The 17,240-nt window shown below is 33.6% G+C and overlaps 3 protein-coding genes and 4 non-coding genes across 7 annotated transcripts; 6 read left to right on the top strand and 1 right to left on the bottom strand.

Moving 5' to 3' along the window:
* Positions 1-1,897: 1,897 nt before the first annotated feature.
* Positions 1,898-2,909, bottom strand: LOC107431806 (uncharacterized). The gene is made up of 2 exons (XM_016042810.4): positions 2,468-2,909; positions 1,898-2,266 (listed from the first exon to the last, which is right to left on the bottom strand). Exons 1-2 carry the CDS (start codon positions 2,603-2,605, stop codon positions 2,123-2,125), a joined length of 282 nt encoding a protein of 93 aa, XP_015898296.1. The 5' UTR covers positions 2,606-2,909; the 3' UTR covers positions 1,898-2,122.
* A 3,707-nt stretch (positions 2,910-6,616) lies between these two features.
* Positions 6,617-10,505, top strand: LOC107431766 (protein LIKE COV 1). The gene is made up of 7 exons (XM_016042756.4): positions 6,617-7,075; positions 7,774-7,826; positions 8,617-8,726; positions 9,007-9,174; positions 9,266-9,363; positions 9,464-9,590; positions 10,095-10,505. The coding sequence occupies exons 1-7, from the start codon at positions 6,923-6,925 to the stop codon at positions 10,190-10,192; spliced, it is 807 nt and encodes a 268-aa protein (XP_015898242.1). The 5' UTR covers positions 6,617-6,922; the 3' UTR covers positions 10,193-10,505.
* Positions 10,506-11,155: 650 nt separating this feature from the next.
* On the top strand, positions 11,156-11,256 carry LOC112489026 (small nucleolar RNA Z43). The gene has a single exon (XR_003053352.1). It is a non-coding gene; the product is annotated as a small nucleolar RNA Z43 (small nucleolar RNA).
* Positions 11,257-11,638: 382 nt separating this feature from the next.
* Positions 11,639-11,723, top strand: LOC112489028 (small nucleolar RNA U83). The gene has a single exon (XR_003053354.1). It is a non-coding gene; the product is annotated as a small nucleolar RNA U83 (small nucleolar RNA).
* A 63-nt stretch (positions 11,724-11,786) lies between these two features.
* Positions 11,787-11,881, top strand: LOC112489024 (small nucleolar RNA snR60/Z15/Z230/Z193/J17). The gene has a single exon (XR_003053350.1). It is a non-coding gene; the product is annotated as a small nucleolar RNA snR60/Z15/Z230/Z193/J17 (small nucleolar RNA).
* Positions 11,882-12,305: 424 nt separating this feature from the next.
* On the top strand, positions 12,306-12,398 carry LOC112489025 (small nucleolar RNA Z43). The gene has a single exon (XR_003053351.1). It is a non-coding gene; the product is annotated as a small nucleolar RNA Z43 (small nucleolar RNA).
* Positions 12,399-14,713: 2,315 nt separating this feature from the next.
* Positions 14,714-17,231, top strand: LOC107431815 (uncharacterized). Its single transcript, XM_016042821.4, has 3 exons — positions 14,714-15,973; positions 16,405-16,590; positions 16,688-17,231. Exons 1-3 carry the CDS (start codon positions 15,512-15,514, stop codon positions 16,961-16,963), a joined length of 924 nt encoding a protein of 307 aa, XP_015898307.3. The 5' UTR covers positions 14,714-15,511; the 3' UTR covers positions 16,964-17,231.
* The last annotated feature ends 9 nt before the right edge of the window (positions 17,232-17,240 follow it).

Here is a 17,240-nt window from a genome sequence, read left to right as displayed (position 1 = left end):
AAGAATAGTCTTAAGAAGGAAAAGCTTGTCAAGGAGCCTATAGCAGCTAAATCAGTTGTGAGTCCTCATTATGAGTCTTTATAAGAGTGCATATGATTTATTTCTACAATGTCCACTTACTTTCTCTAATCTATACATAGCTGTAGTAGTCCGATGGTTGAAAAATTTTATCTGATGTAGTCTTACTTGCAGACAAAAAATGTAGGATGCAAAGAAGATGACAAGAAAGTTAAGTGACTGTTCTTTGATAAGCATCAATTCTATTCTTGGGGATCAACACATTAAAGAGGATGCTGAGACCTCTGGATCACATATTGGAAGTAAGCATTTTATTACAGTTTAACCCAATTTTGATGTTTTCGCATGTTCTGTGCATCTCAATGCCCTTCATAAACATGGAGACTCTATTAGGAAGAAGGTTTATGACAAAAAACAAAAAACAAAAAAAAAAAAAAAAAAAAAAAAAAAAAAAGATCGTGTTACAGTATTATGAAGGATTAGGGTTTTGAATGGCGACTATTGGTTTTGTATTCTTCCAGCTATCATTCATGAAGAAGGTATTCAGATCACATTTTGACAGCAAAATAAACCAGCACTGCTGAACATAGTTTATATCTAAACTGTTTCTTTGAGCGTCTAAATATCAGTTCCAGCCTCTAGGAATGGGAAAGAACTAATAAGTTTACAGTGATTATAGTTTTCATTAACTACATATCGAGTAATTTCATTTAAAAAATGTTTTAATGTTTATATGACAACTTTTATGTTTATTCTTAGGCAATTGCAGCAGTTGACAAAGAGAAGTTCTCTTTGTGATGTTACGCTGCCTAGCGCTAACCAAGAAACAACACTGCAGAAGAAGCTTCCAATGAGACCATAAAAAACGAAGCTAACATGAAATCTCTGCTTTTGAGCCGTCCACCATTCGTCCATCATTCCTGAGTCTTGTAGAGGAGCTTTTCGATCTCAGTTTGAATAACTCAACCAAATTACAAACATCTTGTTTCATTCCTGAGTCTTGTAGAGGAGCTTTTCAATCTCAGTTTGAATAACACAACCAAATTACAAACATCTTGTTTCATTCCTGAGTCTTGTAGAGGAGCTTTTCAATCTCAGTTTGAATACCTCAACCAAATTACAAACATCTTGTTCTCAAAATTCACAACGACTCACTCCTAATCTAAGACTATGACTATGCATCACTCTAGCATCACTCTAGCGTACTGGATGATGGAGGAAATTTGTAATGGAATCGAGACTATGAGGAATTACAAGTTAGGCGGTGAAAACCAACCCCCTCCCCCAACCCCCTCCCCCACATATAGATAGTGTATATTCCATCCTGGCTAAGGTCTATTCCATCCTGGCTAAGGAGTCTAAATGTTGGGTGAAGCAGAGCAAGTTGTGAATGCCATTAAGAAATTGATTTCTACTTAATTTGTACGTCAAAACCAAAACTATCATGCATAAAATTATTATTGGCAGAAAGATTTCATTGGCTGTTCTGACTAATACATTGGAGAGCTAGACACCTGTCTACCAAAAAACAAAAAGAGAGAAAGAGCTTGACACCTTGGCGTACAGGTTTTCAGGAAAGTGCACCGAAGCCAAATATTGTTCTTTCATGACGCTTTTGCAAAGACGTTGGTTTCAACTTGGTTCGGATAACTATTCAAAGTTCAATGATGGAATGTTTTTATGTTCAAATTTCTAAATATATGACAAAATGACAATATAGACAGCCAATGAAAAAGAAGAGAGATTCCCACGCTTAGATAATGATGAGGACAATGAAGCTTGTTTTTCCATTGATGATTATCAGAAACAGCAAAGAAAACTAGATAAGAACATTAACACGCATTTCTATCAAGGAACAAGGAAAAAGATAAAGATAAAATAATAGAAAACAATAATTAAATTTTATAAGAAATATTTAAGGCAGATAAGTTACATTTAGTTACAAAGATGGATATTCCTAACAGTAAAAAATCTATACCCATCGGGCACTGAAGTGAACCTACAACCTCCACTATTTATACAAAAACGATCATCAGCACCAGCCCATCATCTATCTCTATCTTCTTCTCTCTCTCATATTCTCTCTGTACTCAAAGTGGTGAAATCAGGAAGAAGCTCCTTTGAAGATGAGGAAATTGAGGGTCTCCAGAGCAAAATATATGAAAGTACCTGGTGTATGAGTGAAAAAGCAACCAAAGTTTGAACCCACCACACATTGCCATCCACTCCCATACAACTTGTCAAACTCCTGAATAACGCAAAAACCCATCAAAACTAATAATAAACCCACCAAAATTTTAAACATTAAATTGCATCAAAATTTCATTATTTTATACCTTGTAAAATGATGGAAGTAAGTCAGAACATAAAGAAAATGACAGTAATTTCAGCAAACCAACACAGAGCAAAAGAAAATGAAAATTTAAAAGCAGTGGTGAGTGAAAGTTACCTTCTTGATATGTGCAGCAATAGAGATGCAGTCAAAAACATCATGGAGATCAAGAGCTTGAGAAGCACAAGCCATGGCTTGCATCTGCATCTTTTCTGGCATATCTGTTTCCTTTATCATACCTTTTCCTTCCAACATGTTTTCTTTTCTTTTTTTCTTTTCTTTTTCTCTCCCTTTTCTTTCTTAATTCTACGCTTTTGGATTCTGAATCCTAGAGAGGATTCTCTTTTGTATTTGTACTTGTAAAGTTCCAACTCCCAACACAGATTAAAGATGTTACAACCGCAATGATAGAATCTACGGCTGTGATTCACTACAAACCTCAACCCAGAAGCTTCCTTCCTCACGGTAATAACATTCAGATAAATGACTCATTTATATATAATATATATTCTTTAGGAAAACTTTGGTCCTGGCACGTTGCCCAACTTTTTTGTACACTTTTTTGTTTTTTTTTTTGTCTGTATTCACCTTTCTTTTCATTATATTTTCCATCCATCTCCATTACCTTCACAATTTTTGGGCATATTCCCCAGAAAATTATGAAAATTAATTGGACCAAATATTCAAAATTACTAAACATAAGTAGAACCTTGAGACACGGTGGTAATCTTACATGGGTATCGCACATTGGAAAGCAAATCTAATTGGTTTTATTTTTTTATTTTTTTGTATTTCTAAGCAACTAGCAACTAGCAAATAGCAAATTCCTTGGTCATTTTGTGTTAATAATGATAATGATAGTCAAGTAGGAGGCTATGTCGTATAGCACCAGTTACGTGGCTTATATTGAATGGTCGGTTACCGACAAATCAACCGGAACTAGCTCCGTGTACGGTAAGGACTTTAGGAACAGCATCGTTGCTTGGCTCCCTCTCGTTGACTGTTCGCCGTAAATCATGAGTTAGCTCCTGAAACGACATGTTGTTTCGACGAGTAACCGGTAAAAACCCAGGAACGTATGTACCGTGTGCGTGGGAATTACGTAATGGATTGGATGGTTGATGACCAGCTGGCATAATTGAGCCATTCATAGGCGGTCACCCTTTTCAGTTGACTTTGACTTGAGCATGGCATGAAGTGGTGGTTTCTTTTTATTTCTTGTTGGGTAGAAAAATAATGGTTTTTATTTTTATTTTTTTTAATGCACCACATGGAAACAAGAAGTTAAAGTCTGTGCTATAGAATTAATAATAAGTTTTCAATCAGAGATGTATCGAAAATTAAATTAAAAAAAGAACAAAATAAGATTTGAAAATTATGAATAAGCATTGTGACCCAACATGAACAGGCTTGTGAAGTTGACCAAGGTCCATGTACCCGGTCTAAAACTATATGCTGGACCGTCGGAATCAGGTTACATTAGTCAACCTTCGCATTTAGTTCAACATTTTTAAAAGGTAGACTTTGGATTTGGAAATTGTATACGCATCATATGCCTTCTTTTTAAAACCCTTTTCTTATTGGAAAAAAATTTAATAATAATAAAAAAAACCCAATTTTGAATTTAATTTACTCAACTGAGAATATAGACAAATGAAAAAAGGAACTAAGCAAACTTGGAATTTGACCATCTGTTCAAATTTTGCTAAAGATGGAGTCAGAAATGAAGGTTTTGTTTTGAAAAAAAAAAAAAATGGGATATGAATCTGGAGTCCGGGATTTTATATTTATTTAACAAAAACTCCAAAAGTATATAATAATTGAGTAAGTTTAATGCCGATATATAGTGTAGCTGAACTAAAATGAATATGAATATGAAAAATGGTAATTATTGAGTTCACAACCAAATATCTCATAAAATTTTAATTTATAACTCTGACATTATGTAACAATTTGCATAATACAAATGTGTAACAATTTTGCACAGTACAAAATTACGATGGTTCTTTTGTTTTCATTTGGTGTTTGAGCTTGCGCATTGATTACATAGAAGAAGATAATAAAGCAAATGGAAAAGAGAAAAAAGTAAGAAGCAAAACTTGCTTATACTCTATTTCAGCCAAAAAAAAAAAAAAGAAAAAAAACTTGCTTAGAGTCTCATGCATTGTTATTGTTATTATTATTAGGGATAACTACAAAAACATACCTTGTAGTTTGAGAATTTTTCATAGTTAGTCTTTTTTGTTTTTTTTGTTTTTAAACAGAAACTTACCTTGAGTTTCATTTTCCTTCTAAAATTCTGACATAAAATAGATAATCTAATAAAAGTGAAAAAATAACAATACCCATTTAACCTAAACACAATATTTCATCTATGATTTAGAGCAACTTTAATAGAATAGTGGAAACCTCTAACTAAACAAGCACACAATTGGCAAAATGCCCTGACGTACTTGAAGAGGATTTGACTTTTCAACTTCTCTATTGTTTTTGGGATTAAAAAGGTTGTGGAAGACAATCCTTCATACAACCTTTAAACTTGGTTTTTTTTTTATTTTTTATTTTTTTTATTACATTGCTTTTGATCTAGCACATCTATAATTGGGTAAGTAAATGAAGTTCTATTTTGCATTTATAGGTTTTAAAATTCTTAATCAAATTGTTTCAATATATGGATAGGTGGTTCAGGTTATTTTTTCTTATGGTTTTTTAAAGTTGCAGACTGGGGCAAAATATTGGTAATTTTATTTCAATTTTACATCCAATTCCCTTTTATGTTTTTCTCTTCTTTTATTAGTTCATTTCTACTTGTTTGGTAATCGGTTTATACTATTTTATTTCAGGAACTAAATCATCCATGAAACGATTGGTTTAGATTAAATGGGTGTTATTGTCTTTTTACTTGTTGATTTTATATTAGATTATCTGTTTTATGTTAAAAACAATTATTTGAAAGGAAAATGAAACTGTAATGTAAGTTTACTAAAAAAGAAAAAGAAAAATAACTATGAAAAATTTTCAAATTAAAGGTAAGTTTCCATAATTATCCTTTATTATTATTATTATTTATTATTTATTTTTTTGGCTCGTTTACTTGAACAATAAGGGTGGGAAATGGCCTAGCTGTGGATCCCATTTAATTAGTTTGTAAACACTTTAACTTGTTTGTCATAATTAAATTTATTTCCTTTTTCTCTTTTTTGCTGTTTTGTAAGCTTAACAAAGACATTAGAATAAAAGAGCCCTACATATTTTTAAATATGGAAATAAAACTAACTTTATTAATTATTTACCCAAAAAAATAATAATGTTCATCTCTAATACAATGATTTACAGGGATTAAAAATAGCATGATAGTTAAACCATTTCAAATATAGTTTCACTTCTACACTGCATAACAATTAGGGAAAATTCAATTATTTTGGTTCCCTTCTTAATTATCTAAAATATATGAAGGGAAATTTCCCACCTATTTCTTCTTCCTATTACTGTTCTTATTTTGGTTAGAACTATGCATTACAATGTACGCGTTTCATTTTGTTGTTCATTTCCATTTCAAATTCCAATATTCTTTTTCTATATTAAGAACAAGAAACAGGGGATTCCTAAGAAATAATGTAACTCTCCATTGTATTTAATCAATCTATTTAAGTAACTTATACATCATTTTCCTCCATCCGCTTTCCCATCCAACTTTTCTTTTTCATGATCTTCTATTCTCTATAATTAGATGTAACCCAAAACATTTTTTATTATTATTTTTTTTAAATCCCATCTCCCACATAATACATTTGCCTCTTTAGGTAGAAGGTATAAGGTTTGGATCATAATGCAATTTTTTTCCTCAGCCCGCTTCGACATTTTAAAATATTTCATAAAATAAAATAAAATAAAAATTGATCATTGTGCAACTATGAAACTCAAACCTTGACACTGAATTACCATAAAAAAGAATATCATTATAAAATATATCTTATTTATATTAGTCTTTTTTTGGGCTTGGAATTGGAATAACAGAGAATGCCAACAGAAAATTACAAAACAATCATCCCAACGACATGAACACAACAAGTTTTGCAAATGTGATGACAGATATGTCCTTGCTGTGAAAAACTTTGGCGCTCAATGATTGGTGACAGCTCAGCAACCACTTACGACAGCAGGGTAATATGCAGGCAAGTAGCTGATTAGCATTGATTAATCCGTCCATTATTTATTTATTTATTATTTGTTTTTTTTTTTGAAGTTCTCGCATGTCTTCTCACACTTTATTTTTTAGCACTGTTTTTAAACAATTAATAAATATTTTTATATACCAAAACCATTGTTCACTTCCTCAAGACTTATCCGGCCCCATTAAAAATTTTATAATAATAAATAAAAGAAAATAAAAACATTGGGAAAAACAAATTATTCAAATACGTAAAATTACAAGAAAATGCGAAGCCAAGATTAGGAGGAAGAAGGGGGATTCAGATTTCAGGGTGAGGCGTGGTTCAATTTTGCGATTATCTCCGGCTTGCTTTCACAGTTGAAGAGCTGAACGACGTCGTGTTGGGGAGCCTGCTGGCGATGGGCGATGAAAAATCGTCGTCGATTGTAATGGCGACCAGAGACAGAGAACGAGATCGAGAGCTTCTTATCCCCGTGGCTGACTCCGTTGACAATGACACTTCTTCTAAACCATCCCCATCTTCATCTTCTTCCCACCACACGGGCCGCGAGGTAATCCCACCGTTGCTGAATTTTGTCTTCAGCTTTGCGCCTGATCGATTTTTTTTCTTTTGTCTTTTTATAATTTTTTTTATTTTCCGGTTCTGCTTCGTTGCCTGGAAAATGGAGGAATATTCGATAGAATATCGAATGAGTTTCTCAGTGTTGAGTGTGTATTCAGTTTTATGGAATCGTTTCCGCGAGTTAGTGTGAAGTTGTATTTTGACTTAGTCTAATACTATTTCCGCAGCGAGTTGGTGACTAAACTCGGATTTGCTTGAATTAGAGTTTTTCTCTTTGCTTTCTTTGCTACTGGCTTTTGCTATTAGTTATTGATTTGCTGCTTTGGCCGTTTACTGGGGAATTGGACGGCTTCGTTTCGTTTTATTTGGCTATGGATTAGAGACGTTGAAGTTTCCTTACCGCTAAGATGGATAGCCCTCTCTCAAGAGATGAAATCCAGTTAATTAAAATAGTTAAAAAATAAAAAAACATTTCCAGTGATCAATTTTGTGTCAAATTTTTTCATGATTAATTTCAATGGAGCTATTGATGTATCATTATACTTCTTAACCACATGCACAGGCATAAATTTGTTCAAATCAAATGTATATATTAACTTGCGCAAAGTAGAATTAGGAATGAAATTGATTGTAGAAATCCATTTTAACTCCTAAACGTTTACTCTATATTGTATCGTCGCTTTGCAGACTTTATACAAGGTCGTAAGAAGCTGGGCATCAAAGAAGTTCATGACCGGATGGTGTGCTTCTTTCTCAAACTTCTATTTAAATTTGAGTTATATAGATTTGCAGTATTATTATTTTTAATTTGGGTGTTCAATTGTGTGGTTAACGTGCCAAGTATTTGGAGTACCATAGTTTAAGTCTGCAAGAGCTACTTAAAACAAACTTTGCTTTAAAGGCATGGTCGGTTCACCTCATTTTTCTTCTTGTTTACTCATTGTTGCTAAGTTATCATGGGAAACCTTTATAGTTAGAGGACTTTTAGATATTAATTCTAGTGTCTAATGTACTTAATGATCCATTATGGCTTTATTTATATCCATCTTTCGTGATTGTAACTGTATGTGGATGTTATTTATCTTGATATTTCAAATCACATTCTTTTCGAGCATCAATTGTTTGGTTTTTGAAATATTCAAGTGGCTCACAAGTTTAACATCATGTACTTAGAGTAAGTTTTAGGAAATTTAGGCTGCAGGAGGATGATTAAGAGTCTTATCCCTTTCTTCTGTGAGAACCGTATTCTGACCATTTTTGTTTCTGGTTTTGCCTTGATGAGCTGGTTCTTTTATCTTTGTTATTTTTTGGGCGAGCTGGGTCAGTTTATCCTCTTTGTAACAGTGGATGGACAAATGTTTGAAAGTTTTTTAGTATTATTTACCTTGCTTTTTTGGCACTGTCGTGTCAAATGAGTGCTCATGGAGATTAGGTTTGTGTTTTGTAATGATAAAAATCCATTTGTATCTTTGAAGTGGTTTTTCTGCCCAATGCTGTAGCAGTAGATGCTCACTCCTTGCTGTTTTGCAGTGTGATCTTATTTCCAATTGCTATCACTTTCTATATCACATGGTGGTTTATTCACTTTGTCGATGGATTCTTCTCTCCAATCTATGCTCAACTTGGAATTGATATTTTTGGTAAGCATGTTCTTTATCAAACAATGCATTCCCTATTTTTCTTCTTTCCTTCATGTCAGTAGATTATGACATGTATCAATCTATTAAATGTGGGAAATGATACATTGTTGGCTTGTGAGTTAGTGATTTTCTTGGTTATTTTATTTTTAAAGCCTAACTCCATTTTTGTAGAATGTAATGTTTTCTTCTTTAAATGTGTATAGGTGATGGTACCATTATGATTTGCATAGGGGATACTTCTTTTTATGTTGCTGACCTTTCACTTGTTTGTATTGGTTAGGTCTTGGATTTGTAACATCCATTACTTTTATCTTTTTGGTTGGGGTTTTCATGTCATCATGGTTGGGTGCATCTGTTCTGAGCCTTGGGGAGTGGTTTATCAAACGGATGCCATTTGTTCGTCATATCTATAATGCTTCCAAGCAGATTAGTGCTGCCATATCCCCAGGTGTGTTTTACATTTGTTTCCTTTTCCTAATCTTGACTGAAATAAGCAAAGGTGGGAATTTTAATGAATTTTCATCTCCTTATATTTTCAGATCAAAACACACAGGCCTTCAAGGAAGTTGCCATCATAAGGCATCCACGTATTGGTGAATATGCATTTGGTTTCATAACTTCATCTGTTGTTCTCCAGGTTTGTACCAAATATATGCTGTGGAACTGTCAATTCAGAACTGCTTTAATTGATTTACTTGTGGTTGTATGCTTTTTTAATGTTCCAAAATTTAATGTAGAATTATACTGGAGAAGAGGAGCTATGCTGTGTGTACGTTCCCACAAATCATCTTTACATAGGTGATATATTCCTGGTTAGCACTAAAGATGTCATTAGACCGAATCTATCAGTTCGGGAAGGAATTGGTAAGTCAATTTCAATTTGTTGCTTTATCTAGAATTGTCAAGGAGGGTAAAGTTGATGTGTCCCGTTAATTGTGCTTTAGTTTGGAAATCACCTTATACTGCTGTGGTGGCTACACCCTGGTTAGGAGACAACCAGAATTGTCAGGAACTATTAATCAGCATCTAGACGCCTGTATTGTTTGATGCTACAAAGATTAGAAGGGGTTTGTATGGTGTTGTGTGCCTGTGCCATGTTATATCCCAGAAATTAAGGCAAATTTGAAATTAAAAATGAAAGTATCTGCTTTGCATAATGCATCATCAATTTGAAATTTGTGAATTGGCAAAGTCTCCTTTACTTTCTTCATATTGTGGTGTAGAGCTAGATTGGTATTGAAACTGGCTGCCATTTCAACGAAAGGGAAATTGCCATGGGGTCCTTTACATGTTATTCGGTTATCACCATTAAAGCTAATTTACCATCAATTTTGATTGACAAGAGTCTCATTTGTTGTTCAAATGCAGAGATTGTTGTGTCGGGAGGCATGTCAATGCCCCAGATCCTGTCAACACTTGAGTCGCAGATTATGCCGGTGGATAGCAGTAGACCTAACAGAAGCTGAGTGGATGTGTTAGATGTAGCTGTGCTGCTTGTTTATCATCTTTGGTTTCTTTATGTCATCAGAGTTGCCTCGCAATCATCGTGGCATATGCTGGATTTTTGGGATCAGATTGTTAAATTATGGTGGTTGGAGTGTATGCTTCTGATGACACATGTAACATCCTTTGTTATGTTAGAATATAGAATTTAGTGTTTGCTTGAAAGTATAATTGGTTGGAAACAAGGACGCATGGAAATATAATTAGTTGGTAACACGGCCGGCTAAAGGGCGAGTACTTTTTTAATTTTTATATAAGATTTTCTTATTTTACAAATTAAGGAGATATATTTCTTACTTTTTAAGAATTAACTTTGGGAGTAAGATATAATTTAATTGAAAAATATTTGTTAATTTTGGAAATAGTCGGGATCTAAAGCGGATCTGGAAACTAAAATAACTAAAATTTTGTAAACAAACATGAGGCTGAACTTTTGAATACCGCAAAATATTTCTCTGAAGATGGGACTTTCTGCGTGAAATTTTTTTGCTAATTTTAAATTTTTTTTTTTTAACAACTTTCTCGTTCGAAGGCTTTCCCATCCACTTTGCCAGCATTAAAAACCTTAGATGTGCAAAAATAGTTCACAGGGGCTACGGGCCTGTGAAGCCCACAAACCAAAACTTCTTCTGGGCCATTGAAATTGGGTAGGTTGAGAAATACCCTCGACCGGAACCCAGCCGCCAGCCCAAGCATTTTGCTACGTGAACGAGCAATTCTCAAAATAGACTAATAAATCCGCGAAAGCGCAAAACCCTAGCTCTTTCACGCCTCCTTATAAGCACCACCAGAGTAGAGCTGGAATTACGGCCTCAAGAAGGCTGGAGATCGTTTTGTAGGGTTTTAATTTTTGGATTGCCTCCGTCTTCGTTTTAGGGTTTGGTTGTAAGGTTGAAAAATATTTCTGATTTGCTCGGTAGAGTCAGGGACGGTGACGATTATATAGTGATTAGGTCTCGTTCGTCGTAACTGGCTTTTGTAGGCCTTGCCGACCATCCTGATATATCACCACCCATATTCCGAGTCCCCTTCTTATTTAATATAAACGAAAATTTCAATTTCGTGCTTTCTGTTTTTCAGTATCCACCTTTGCGTTTGGGATCTGAAAATTTGGGTGTTTTCTACTGTTGAGGAGTAAAGAATTTTTTTTTTTTTTTTTCTTTTGCGTTTTCGAGCGGCCGATGATTAAAAGCAAAATTAAGACAAGCATATGTCTGAAACAATCTGTGTGGAATAATCTAATCTTCTCTATGAGGCCGAAGATTTTCTACTCATTTAGTTTTAAAATTTTCGTTCTTTGCTTGGTTTGTATGTGTTTTCTTTTTTTTTTCTTTTTTTAACTTGTTTGATTTTGTTGTTCATTTTTTTTAAATATTTATTTTTCATAATAATCGAAACGCTGTTGCAGTTGCCGATGATGAGAAAAAGGGTTTAATTGTGATTGCTGATATTCCGTGATTACATGTACTCCTCTACTGCCTTCCTTCTGAGGCTATTTTAAATTTGTATTGAATTGTTAGTTAATTTGTATTTGTGTATGATTCTGAGTTGACATATGATGGTCGCATGATGATTTATAAGCATAGTTCAGATGATAATCACTGTGATTAATCACAATTTTTTTAGTCTTTCGCTCCTATCTGACGACCAACATATGAATGCTTATATTGTCTTTGTTAGTTGTGCCACTATTACTTTATATTCAAAAGTCTCTTAAGATTTTTTCCGCTTTGATTTATGTTTTTTTATCAAAGATTTGTTGTGAGAGTTTAGTATTTATAGTATATGCATTTACGTGGTTCTTTGAATTGGACTGATTTTTGTTGTTTGTCTAACATCTTTGTACTTCTAATTCTTATGTGAAAGTTTAGTATTTATATCACCTAAGATATGCGTTTTAATGTTTCCTTGAATTGGGCAATAATATAGCATTTTCTAGACAAGCATATGTCTGAAATATGTTGTGTTGTTAAACCTATATTAATTTTTTTGTTATGGTGCTTTTTTGATTCGAAATTTTTCCTTTGATGCGTATGCATTTGATTTGATGGTCTTTTATGGTATTGAGATTTGAAGGGACAGTGAGGAGTTGTATCAAAGGTCTCGTTCGTCGTAATGGCTTTTGCCTTGCCGACCATTCTGATATATCACCACCCATAATCTGAGTCCCCTTTCATTTCTTATTCATATTCGTTTCATTATGTATGCGTCTGTGTTTTTTTTTATTTTTAAATTTTTGGTTGAAAATTCTCTTGTCAATATAACTGGTAATGTTAGTACGGACCCTTTTCCAAAGGTCATTTAAGTGGCTCCCGTCTTTCCTCACTCGATGTCTACTTTAGCTTTTCCTCTCCCTTGTCTTTGTTATCAGCCCAATATGTATAAAATGCGCACTGAACAAACGTCATATCGGATTTGAGTAAGAGTACATTCCCACGCCTGAACTCTTGAACTAAAGGAATGCTACCAGACCTTTTTGTTTATTAACAAAAGCATTTACAAACTTATTAATGGAAAATTAGACAAAACAGCAAACTAAACAACTTTATAAATACATGTGAATTTATGCCATATGAAATGACATCAGATCCATGACGGATGAGAAAGAAAGAATAAAAGAATAATAAACAACGATATGGAAGCTAGTAATTGCATGGGAGCCGTATAAAAGATTAATTAAATTGAATTTGAATCTCATTGTAAATAACATAGCAAGAGTTTAAATGAAAAATATATATAACTAGATTTTTTTTGGTTAAAAAAATATATAATTATATTTTTTTTCCCCACCGATTTTGTCACTCACGTGAAGCCTGGAAATATATGCTTGATACTACTATGTGTCCCGGTAAGAGTAGCACTACGCCTAAGTAACACATTTTCAGTAACTTTCTTAGGTTTAAAAGATATCAATTCATTTCTAGTGATTAAATTGATAAATATTGAAGCTATTTTGCAAATAATGAAGCTGCGACTTTTTAGACAACACATAATGACAAACCTCGTTGTTCATATTTTCCTACTTCAAGAAATAATTTCATAAATAATTGTACTATATACATCTAAATTGCTTTAGATTATAAAATGATTATTGTAGTTTAATATTATATATAACCTTTAAATCCATTAAGAAATTTTACATTAATATTTGCATCTGGTGACTCATATAAATAGTTTGATATTATATATAAATTTTAAATCCATTAAGAAATTTTACATTAATGTTTGCAACTAGTGACATATGAAAATGGAGTCATTTTATTAGGCACATATCAAGTTCTATCCTCCATAACAGAAAAATAAATTATTATCAAAATTAATGCTGGATCCCTGTAAAAATCCATTCGTTTTATATTTAACCAATTAACTGTGTTTTGACATAAGCTTTGTTTTTACTTAAAGTGTTTTGACATAAGTTATCACTTGCATCCAACCGGAATCACATTGCTTGATATTTAGACTAGAGGGTCTAGTTAAAGCTACATTACTTCTTTTCACTTAATTCAATCTAAATGCTTCTAAATTTAACAATAGATATCAACTCTGAATCTAGATAATTTTTTAATTCAACAAGACAATTATAGAGGCAAAGATGCCACCAATAACAAATATTTTTTTATCAAATTGTTCTCTTGTGTTGACGTAGTTAAATTACAACATCAATATTAATCATTAACCAAATCCTTGTTGTTTTCCAAAAAAATATGGATTGACCATTTTAAATAAAATTGGAGAGATGATTATGAAAACTATTAAATGTGATTATCGTATTGTAGTTTAATTGTAATGTCAAATTATTTCACAAAATCTTATTTACCAAAATGATGTGATATGAATTCACCGCAAAAAATAAAAATAAAAAATAAAAAATGGTTGATTAAAAACTATATTCTAAATTCAATCGAAAATGAATCCAACAAAATAATACCATTATTTGGTATACAAATGTGGGGTTACATAATAGCAGGTAAGCTCATGCTAAATTGAAATGATAATCCTTGTTTATTTTTTTTATTTTTTATTTTTTTTCCTTGTTGGCTGAAAAATGAAATAAATAATACTAATCTGTTGCCATGTTGTCAACACCAAATGATGTTGAAGGAATAGTTGGTATTTGTTAGTTGTGGCTGTCGGAATTTACTCTGGTAGGTTTATGCATTATTCAGAAATAAGTAAACCCAGCTGGAGGTTGGTTTGAAAGATCTCTTAGAAGAAAAGCAATCACTTCTTGTCTAGTTTTCTTTCCATAAAATTGCTATTTTTAGCTTTTGTATTTGCTTTTTCCCTTTTCTTTTTTTTTCTTTTTTTTTTAACAAGAAAAAAAGCTCAACGCAAATTGAGCTTCATATTCTTTTTTCTAATTTATAACACATAAAGAATCCAGCCAGCAAATCACTAGCAAGATTGAGAATCTGTATATAAAACTTGACCAATTTCAATTTTTACCTTTTAGAAAACGGAAATTATCTAGAAAAGCAAGAACCGCATTTGGCACTGGATAGGGACAAGGCGGGGACAACCCACCACATGGTGCTAGTGGAGGTCTAGCACTTGCATTCCCACTAGTAAAAAAACGATGTCGTAGCACTCACACAGTAGCACAGTACTCAGTAGTCATTCCCGCAGGACAGGGTAGCCCCCACCTTCAGTAACTCCGTCCAAGTGCACAAAAATGGTGTAACCGAGACGCCTCACAAAACGGAAAAGGCCGTAATCTGCCGACACTTGGTTTCCGAACCTACAGCTTCGGGCCTCAATTCCAAACCTGCGCTTGGTGTTGGACGTTTCAAAGACTCCACCACACTCTGTCTCAGCCTGGAACTAACTACCTCTGCTAAAAAGCTCTGCTTCTTCTTTTCTTTTTCTACTCTCTGTTTTAAAAAACGGTCTTTTCCACTTTTTTCAGAGATTAACAAGCTGTTGAAATCAAGTTTCAGTTTACAAAATTCTAATTGTCGTCTTTTGTTTGTCTGTTTGTTTTTTTAATTCTGTGTTTTGTTCGTAACTCTCTTTGGTCGCCTTCAATTTTTGTTGTTGTTGTTTTTTTTTTTTTTTTTTTGGCGAAGTAGCTCTGTTTTTCTTAAACGACAAACAAGAAAATACCAGAGAAACAGGGATGCGAATTGAATTTGAAGATAAAGTTTTGGAATTTCATTTGGTTATCAATTTCGGTTCTTTTTAGGTTAATTGTGAAAAATAAAGCAGACCAATTTATAAACAGAGCCGATTTAAAAAATATATATATACATATATATATATATATATATATACATATATAAAAGATGATGCACGCTAAGTCGGATTCGGACGTCACGAGCTTAGCACCATCATCGCCCAGATCCCCAAAGCGACCTGTATACTTCGTGCAGAGTCCGTCCAGAGACTCCCACGATGGCGACAAATCTTCGTCCATGCAGGCCACTCCCGCCTTCAACAGCCCCATGGAGAGTCCTTCCCACCCTTCTTATGGTCGTCACTCCAGGGCTTCCTCTGCTAGTCGCTTCTCCGGCAATTTCAGATCCTCTTCCGGCACTAAAGCTGGCCGGAAACGGAACGATAAGGGTTGGCCGGAGTGTAAAGTGATCGAAGAAGAAGGGGATTACGGCGACATGTATAGGGACAAAGGGTTATCAAGGCGGTGTCAGATTTTCATTGGTTTGTTTGGGTTTGTTGTGATTTTTACTATTTTTTGTTTGATCATCTGGGGCGCTAGCAGGCCTTATAAAGCTCAGATTACTCTCAAGGTTTGCCATTTTTTTAAATATTCCTTCCTCCTCTCTCAGTTTTTTTTTTTTTTTTTTTTTTTTTTTTTAATTATTGAATGTGGATAAGAGAATGTATAATATTTTAATATATTATTATTTAAGAGTATTTCCCTGCAACTTCAATAATATTATTAACTGATTCTTGATTTTCGGTCCCGTGAATTGATGTGGGATCATGTGATTATTTCATTTGCAACCAAGAGTACGGATTGTCTTGAATCTAGTCTGTCCTGTCCTTTTTTTTAACTTTTATCGTTTTGAATCGGTTTGTGTTTTTCTTTTTCTTTTGTTTTTTTTTTTTTTTTTTTTTGGGTGAAGATGTTTTCAATCTGTTTGTTGTCGGAGTAAATTTTCAGTGTGGCTGAAGTTTCGTTTTGCATCCTCTTATGGAGAATTCATTTTGCTTGCAGACATTGACCCTGCATAATTTTTACTACGGAGAAGGATCGGACAATACAGGAGTTCCAACCAAGTTGTTGACAATGAACTGTTCAGTGAAGATGAAAGTGTATAATCCTGCTACATTCTTTGGGATTCATGTTAGTTCCTCACCCATCAATCTTATGTTTTCCGAGATTTCGGTCGCAACTGGACAGGTAAGATTTCTGGGGCTAAAAAAATAGTGAAAATGATCACGGTTTCCTCGTTGGAAAATTTGATTAAATGAAATTTACATGGAAAATGTTGTTGCAGTTGAAGAAGTACTATCAACCAAGAAAGAGCCACCGGAATGTGACGGTGAACCTGCAAGGACTTAAGGTGCCTCTATACGGAGCTGGGGCAAGCTTAGCAGTTTCTGATGATACCGGTATCGATATGATACTGATGTTTGAGGTGAGAAGCCGAGGTTATGTGGTGGGGAAGTTGGTGAAATCAACGCACCGGAGGCGACTGTCTTGTTCCATAACTGTTGATTCTCACAATACAAAGCCTATCAAATTTAAGAAGGATTCGTGTTCATATGATTGACTGTGGGGGGTTTATCTTCATTTGCAGGAGCTTGCTTTGTTGTGAGATAAATTTATAGTGTGATAGTACTTAGATGAGAGAGAGAGAGGGGGGAGCATACTGGTGTAAACTGAAATTGCATTTGTCAAATCTTTCATACACTGGAAATTTATTTATCCTTGTTAGGAAGCTTCTTTGTCATCCAACAATGTATGCCGACAAAAATCCATGAATATTTATGTTAAAGCATGTATTTATCTAGACTTAATCGAATTTCTAGGATTTGTCATGTACTGAG

This window comes from Ziziphus jujuba, chromosome 11 (genome assembly GCF_031755915.1).
Source record: "Ziziphus jujuba cultivar Dongzao chromosome 11, ASM3175591v1".
In the NCBI taxonomy this organism is placed as follows: domain Eukaryota; kingdom Viridiplantae; phylum Streptophyta; class Magnoliopsida; order Rosales; family Rhamnaceae; genus Ziziphus; species Ziziphus jujuba.
This window is presented reverse-complemented; position numbering and strand designations above follow the sequence as displayed.

Bases quoted from the DNA above. Each gene is read 5' to 3' on its own strand.
- LOC107431806 (XM_016042810.4), bottom strand. From the start codon at position 2,605: ATGTTGGAAGGAAAAGGTATGATAAAGGAAACAGATATGCCAGAAAAG. The intron at 2,267-2,467 runs GTAACTTTCACT...TGCGTTATTCAG, and splicing joins TTGCTGCACATATCAAGAAG to GAGTTTGACAAGTTGTATGG.
- LOC107431766 (XM_016042756.4), top strand. From the start codon at position 6,923: ATGGGCGATGAAAAATCGTCGTCGATTGTAATGGCGACCAGAGACAGA. The intron at 9,175-9,265 runs GTGTGTTTTACA...TTATATTTTCAG, and splicing joins TAGTGCTGCCATATCCCCAG to ATCAAAACACACAGGCCTTC. The intron at 9,364-9,463 runs GTTTGTACCAAA...AATTTAATGTAG, and splicing joins CTTCATCTGTTGTTCTCCAG to AATTATACTGGAGAAGAGGA.
- LOC107431815 (XM_016042821.4), top strand. From the start codon at position 15,512: ATGATGCACGCTAAGTCGGATTCGGACGTCACGAGCTTAGCACCATCA. The intron at 15,974-16,404 runs GTTTGCCATTTT...TTTTGCTTGCAG, and splicing joins AAGCTCAGATTACTCTCAAG to ACATTGACCCTGCATAATTT. The intron at 16,591-16,687 runs GTAAGATTTCTG...ATGTTGTTGCAG, and splicing joins TTTCGGTCGCAACTGGACAG to TTGAAGAAGTACTATCAACC.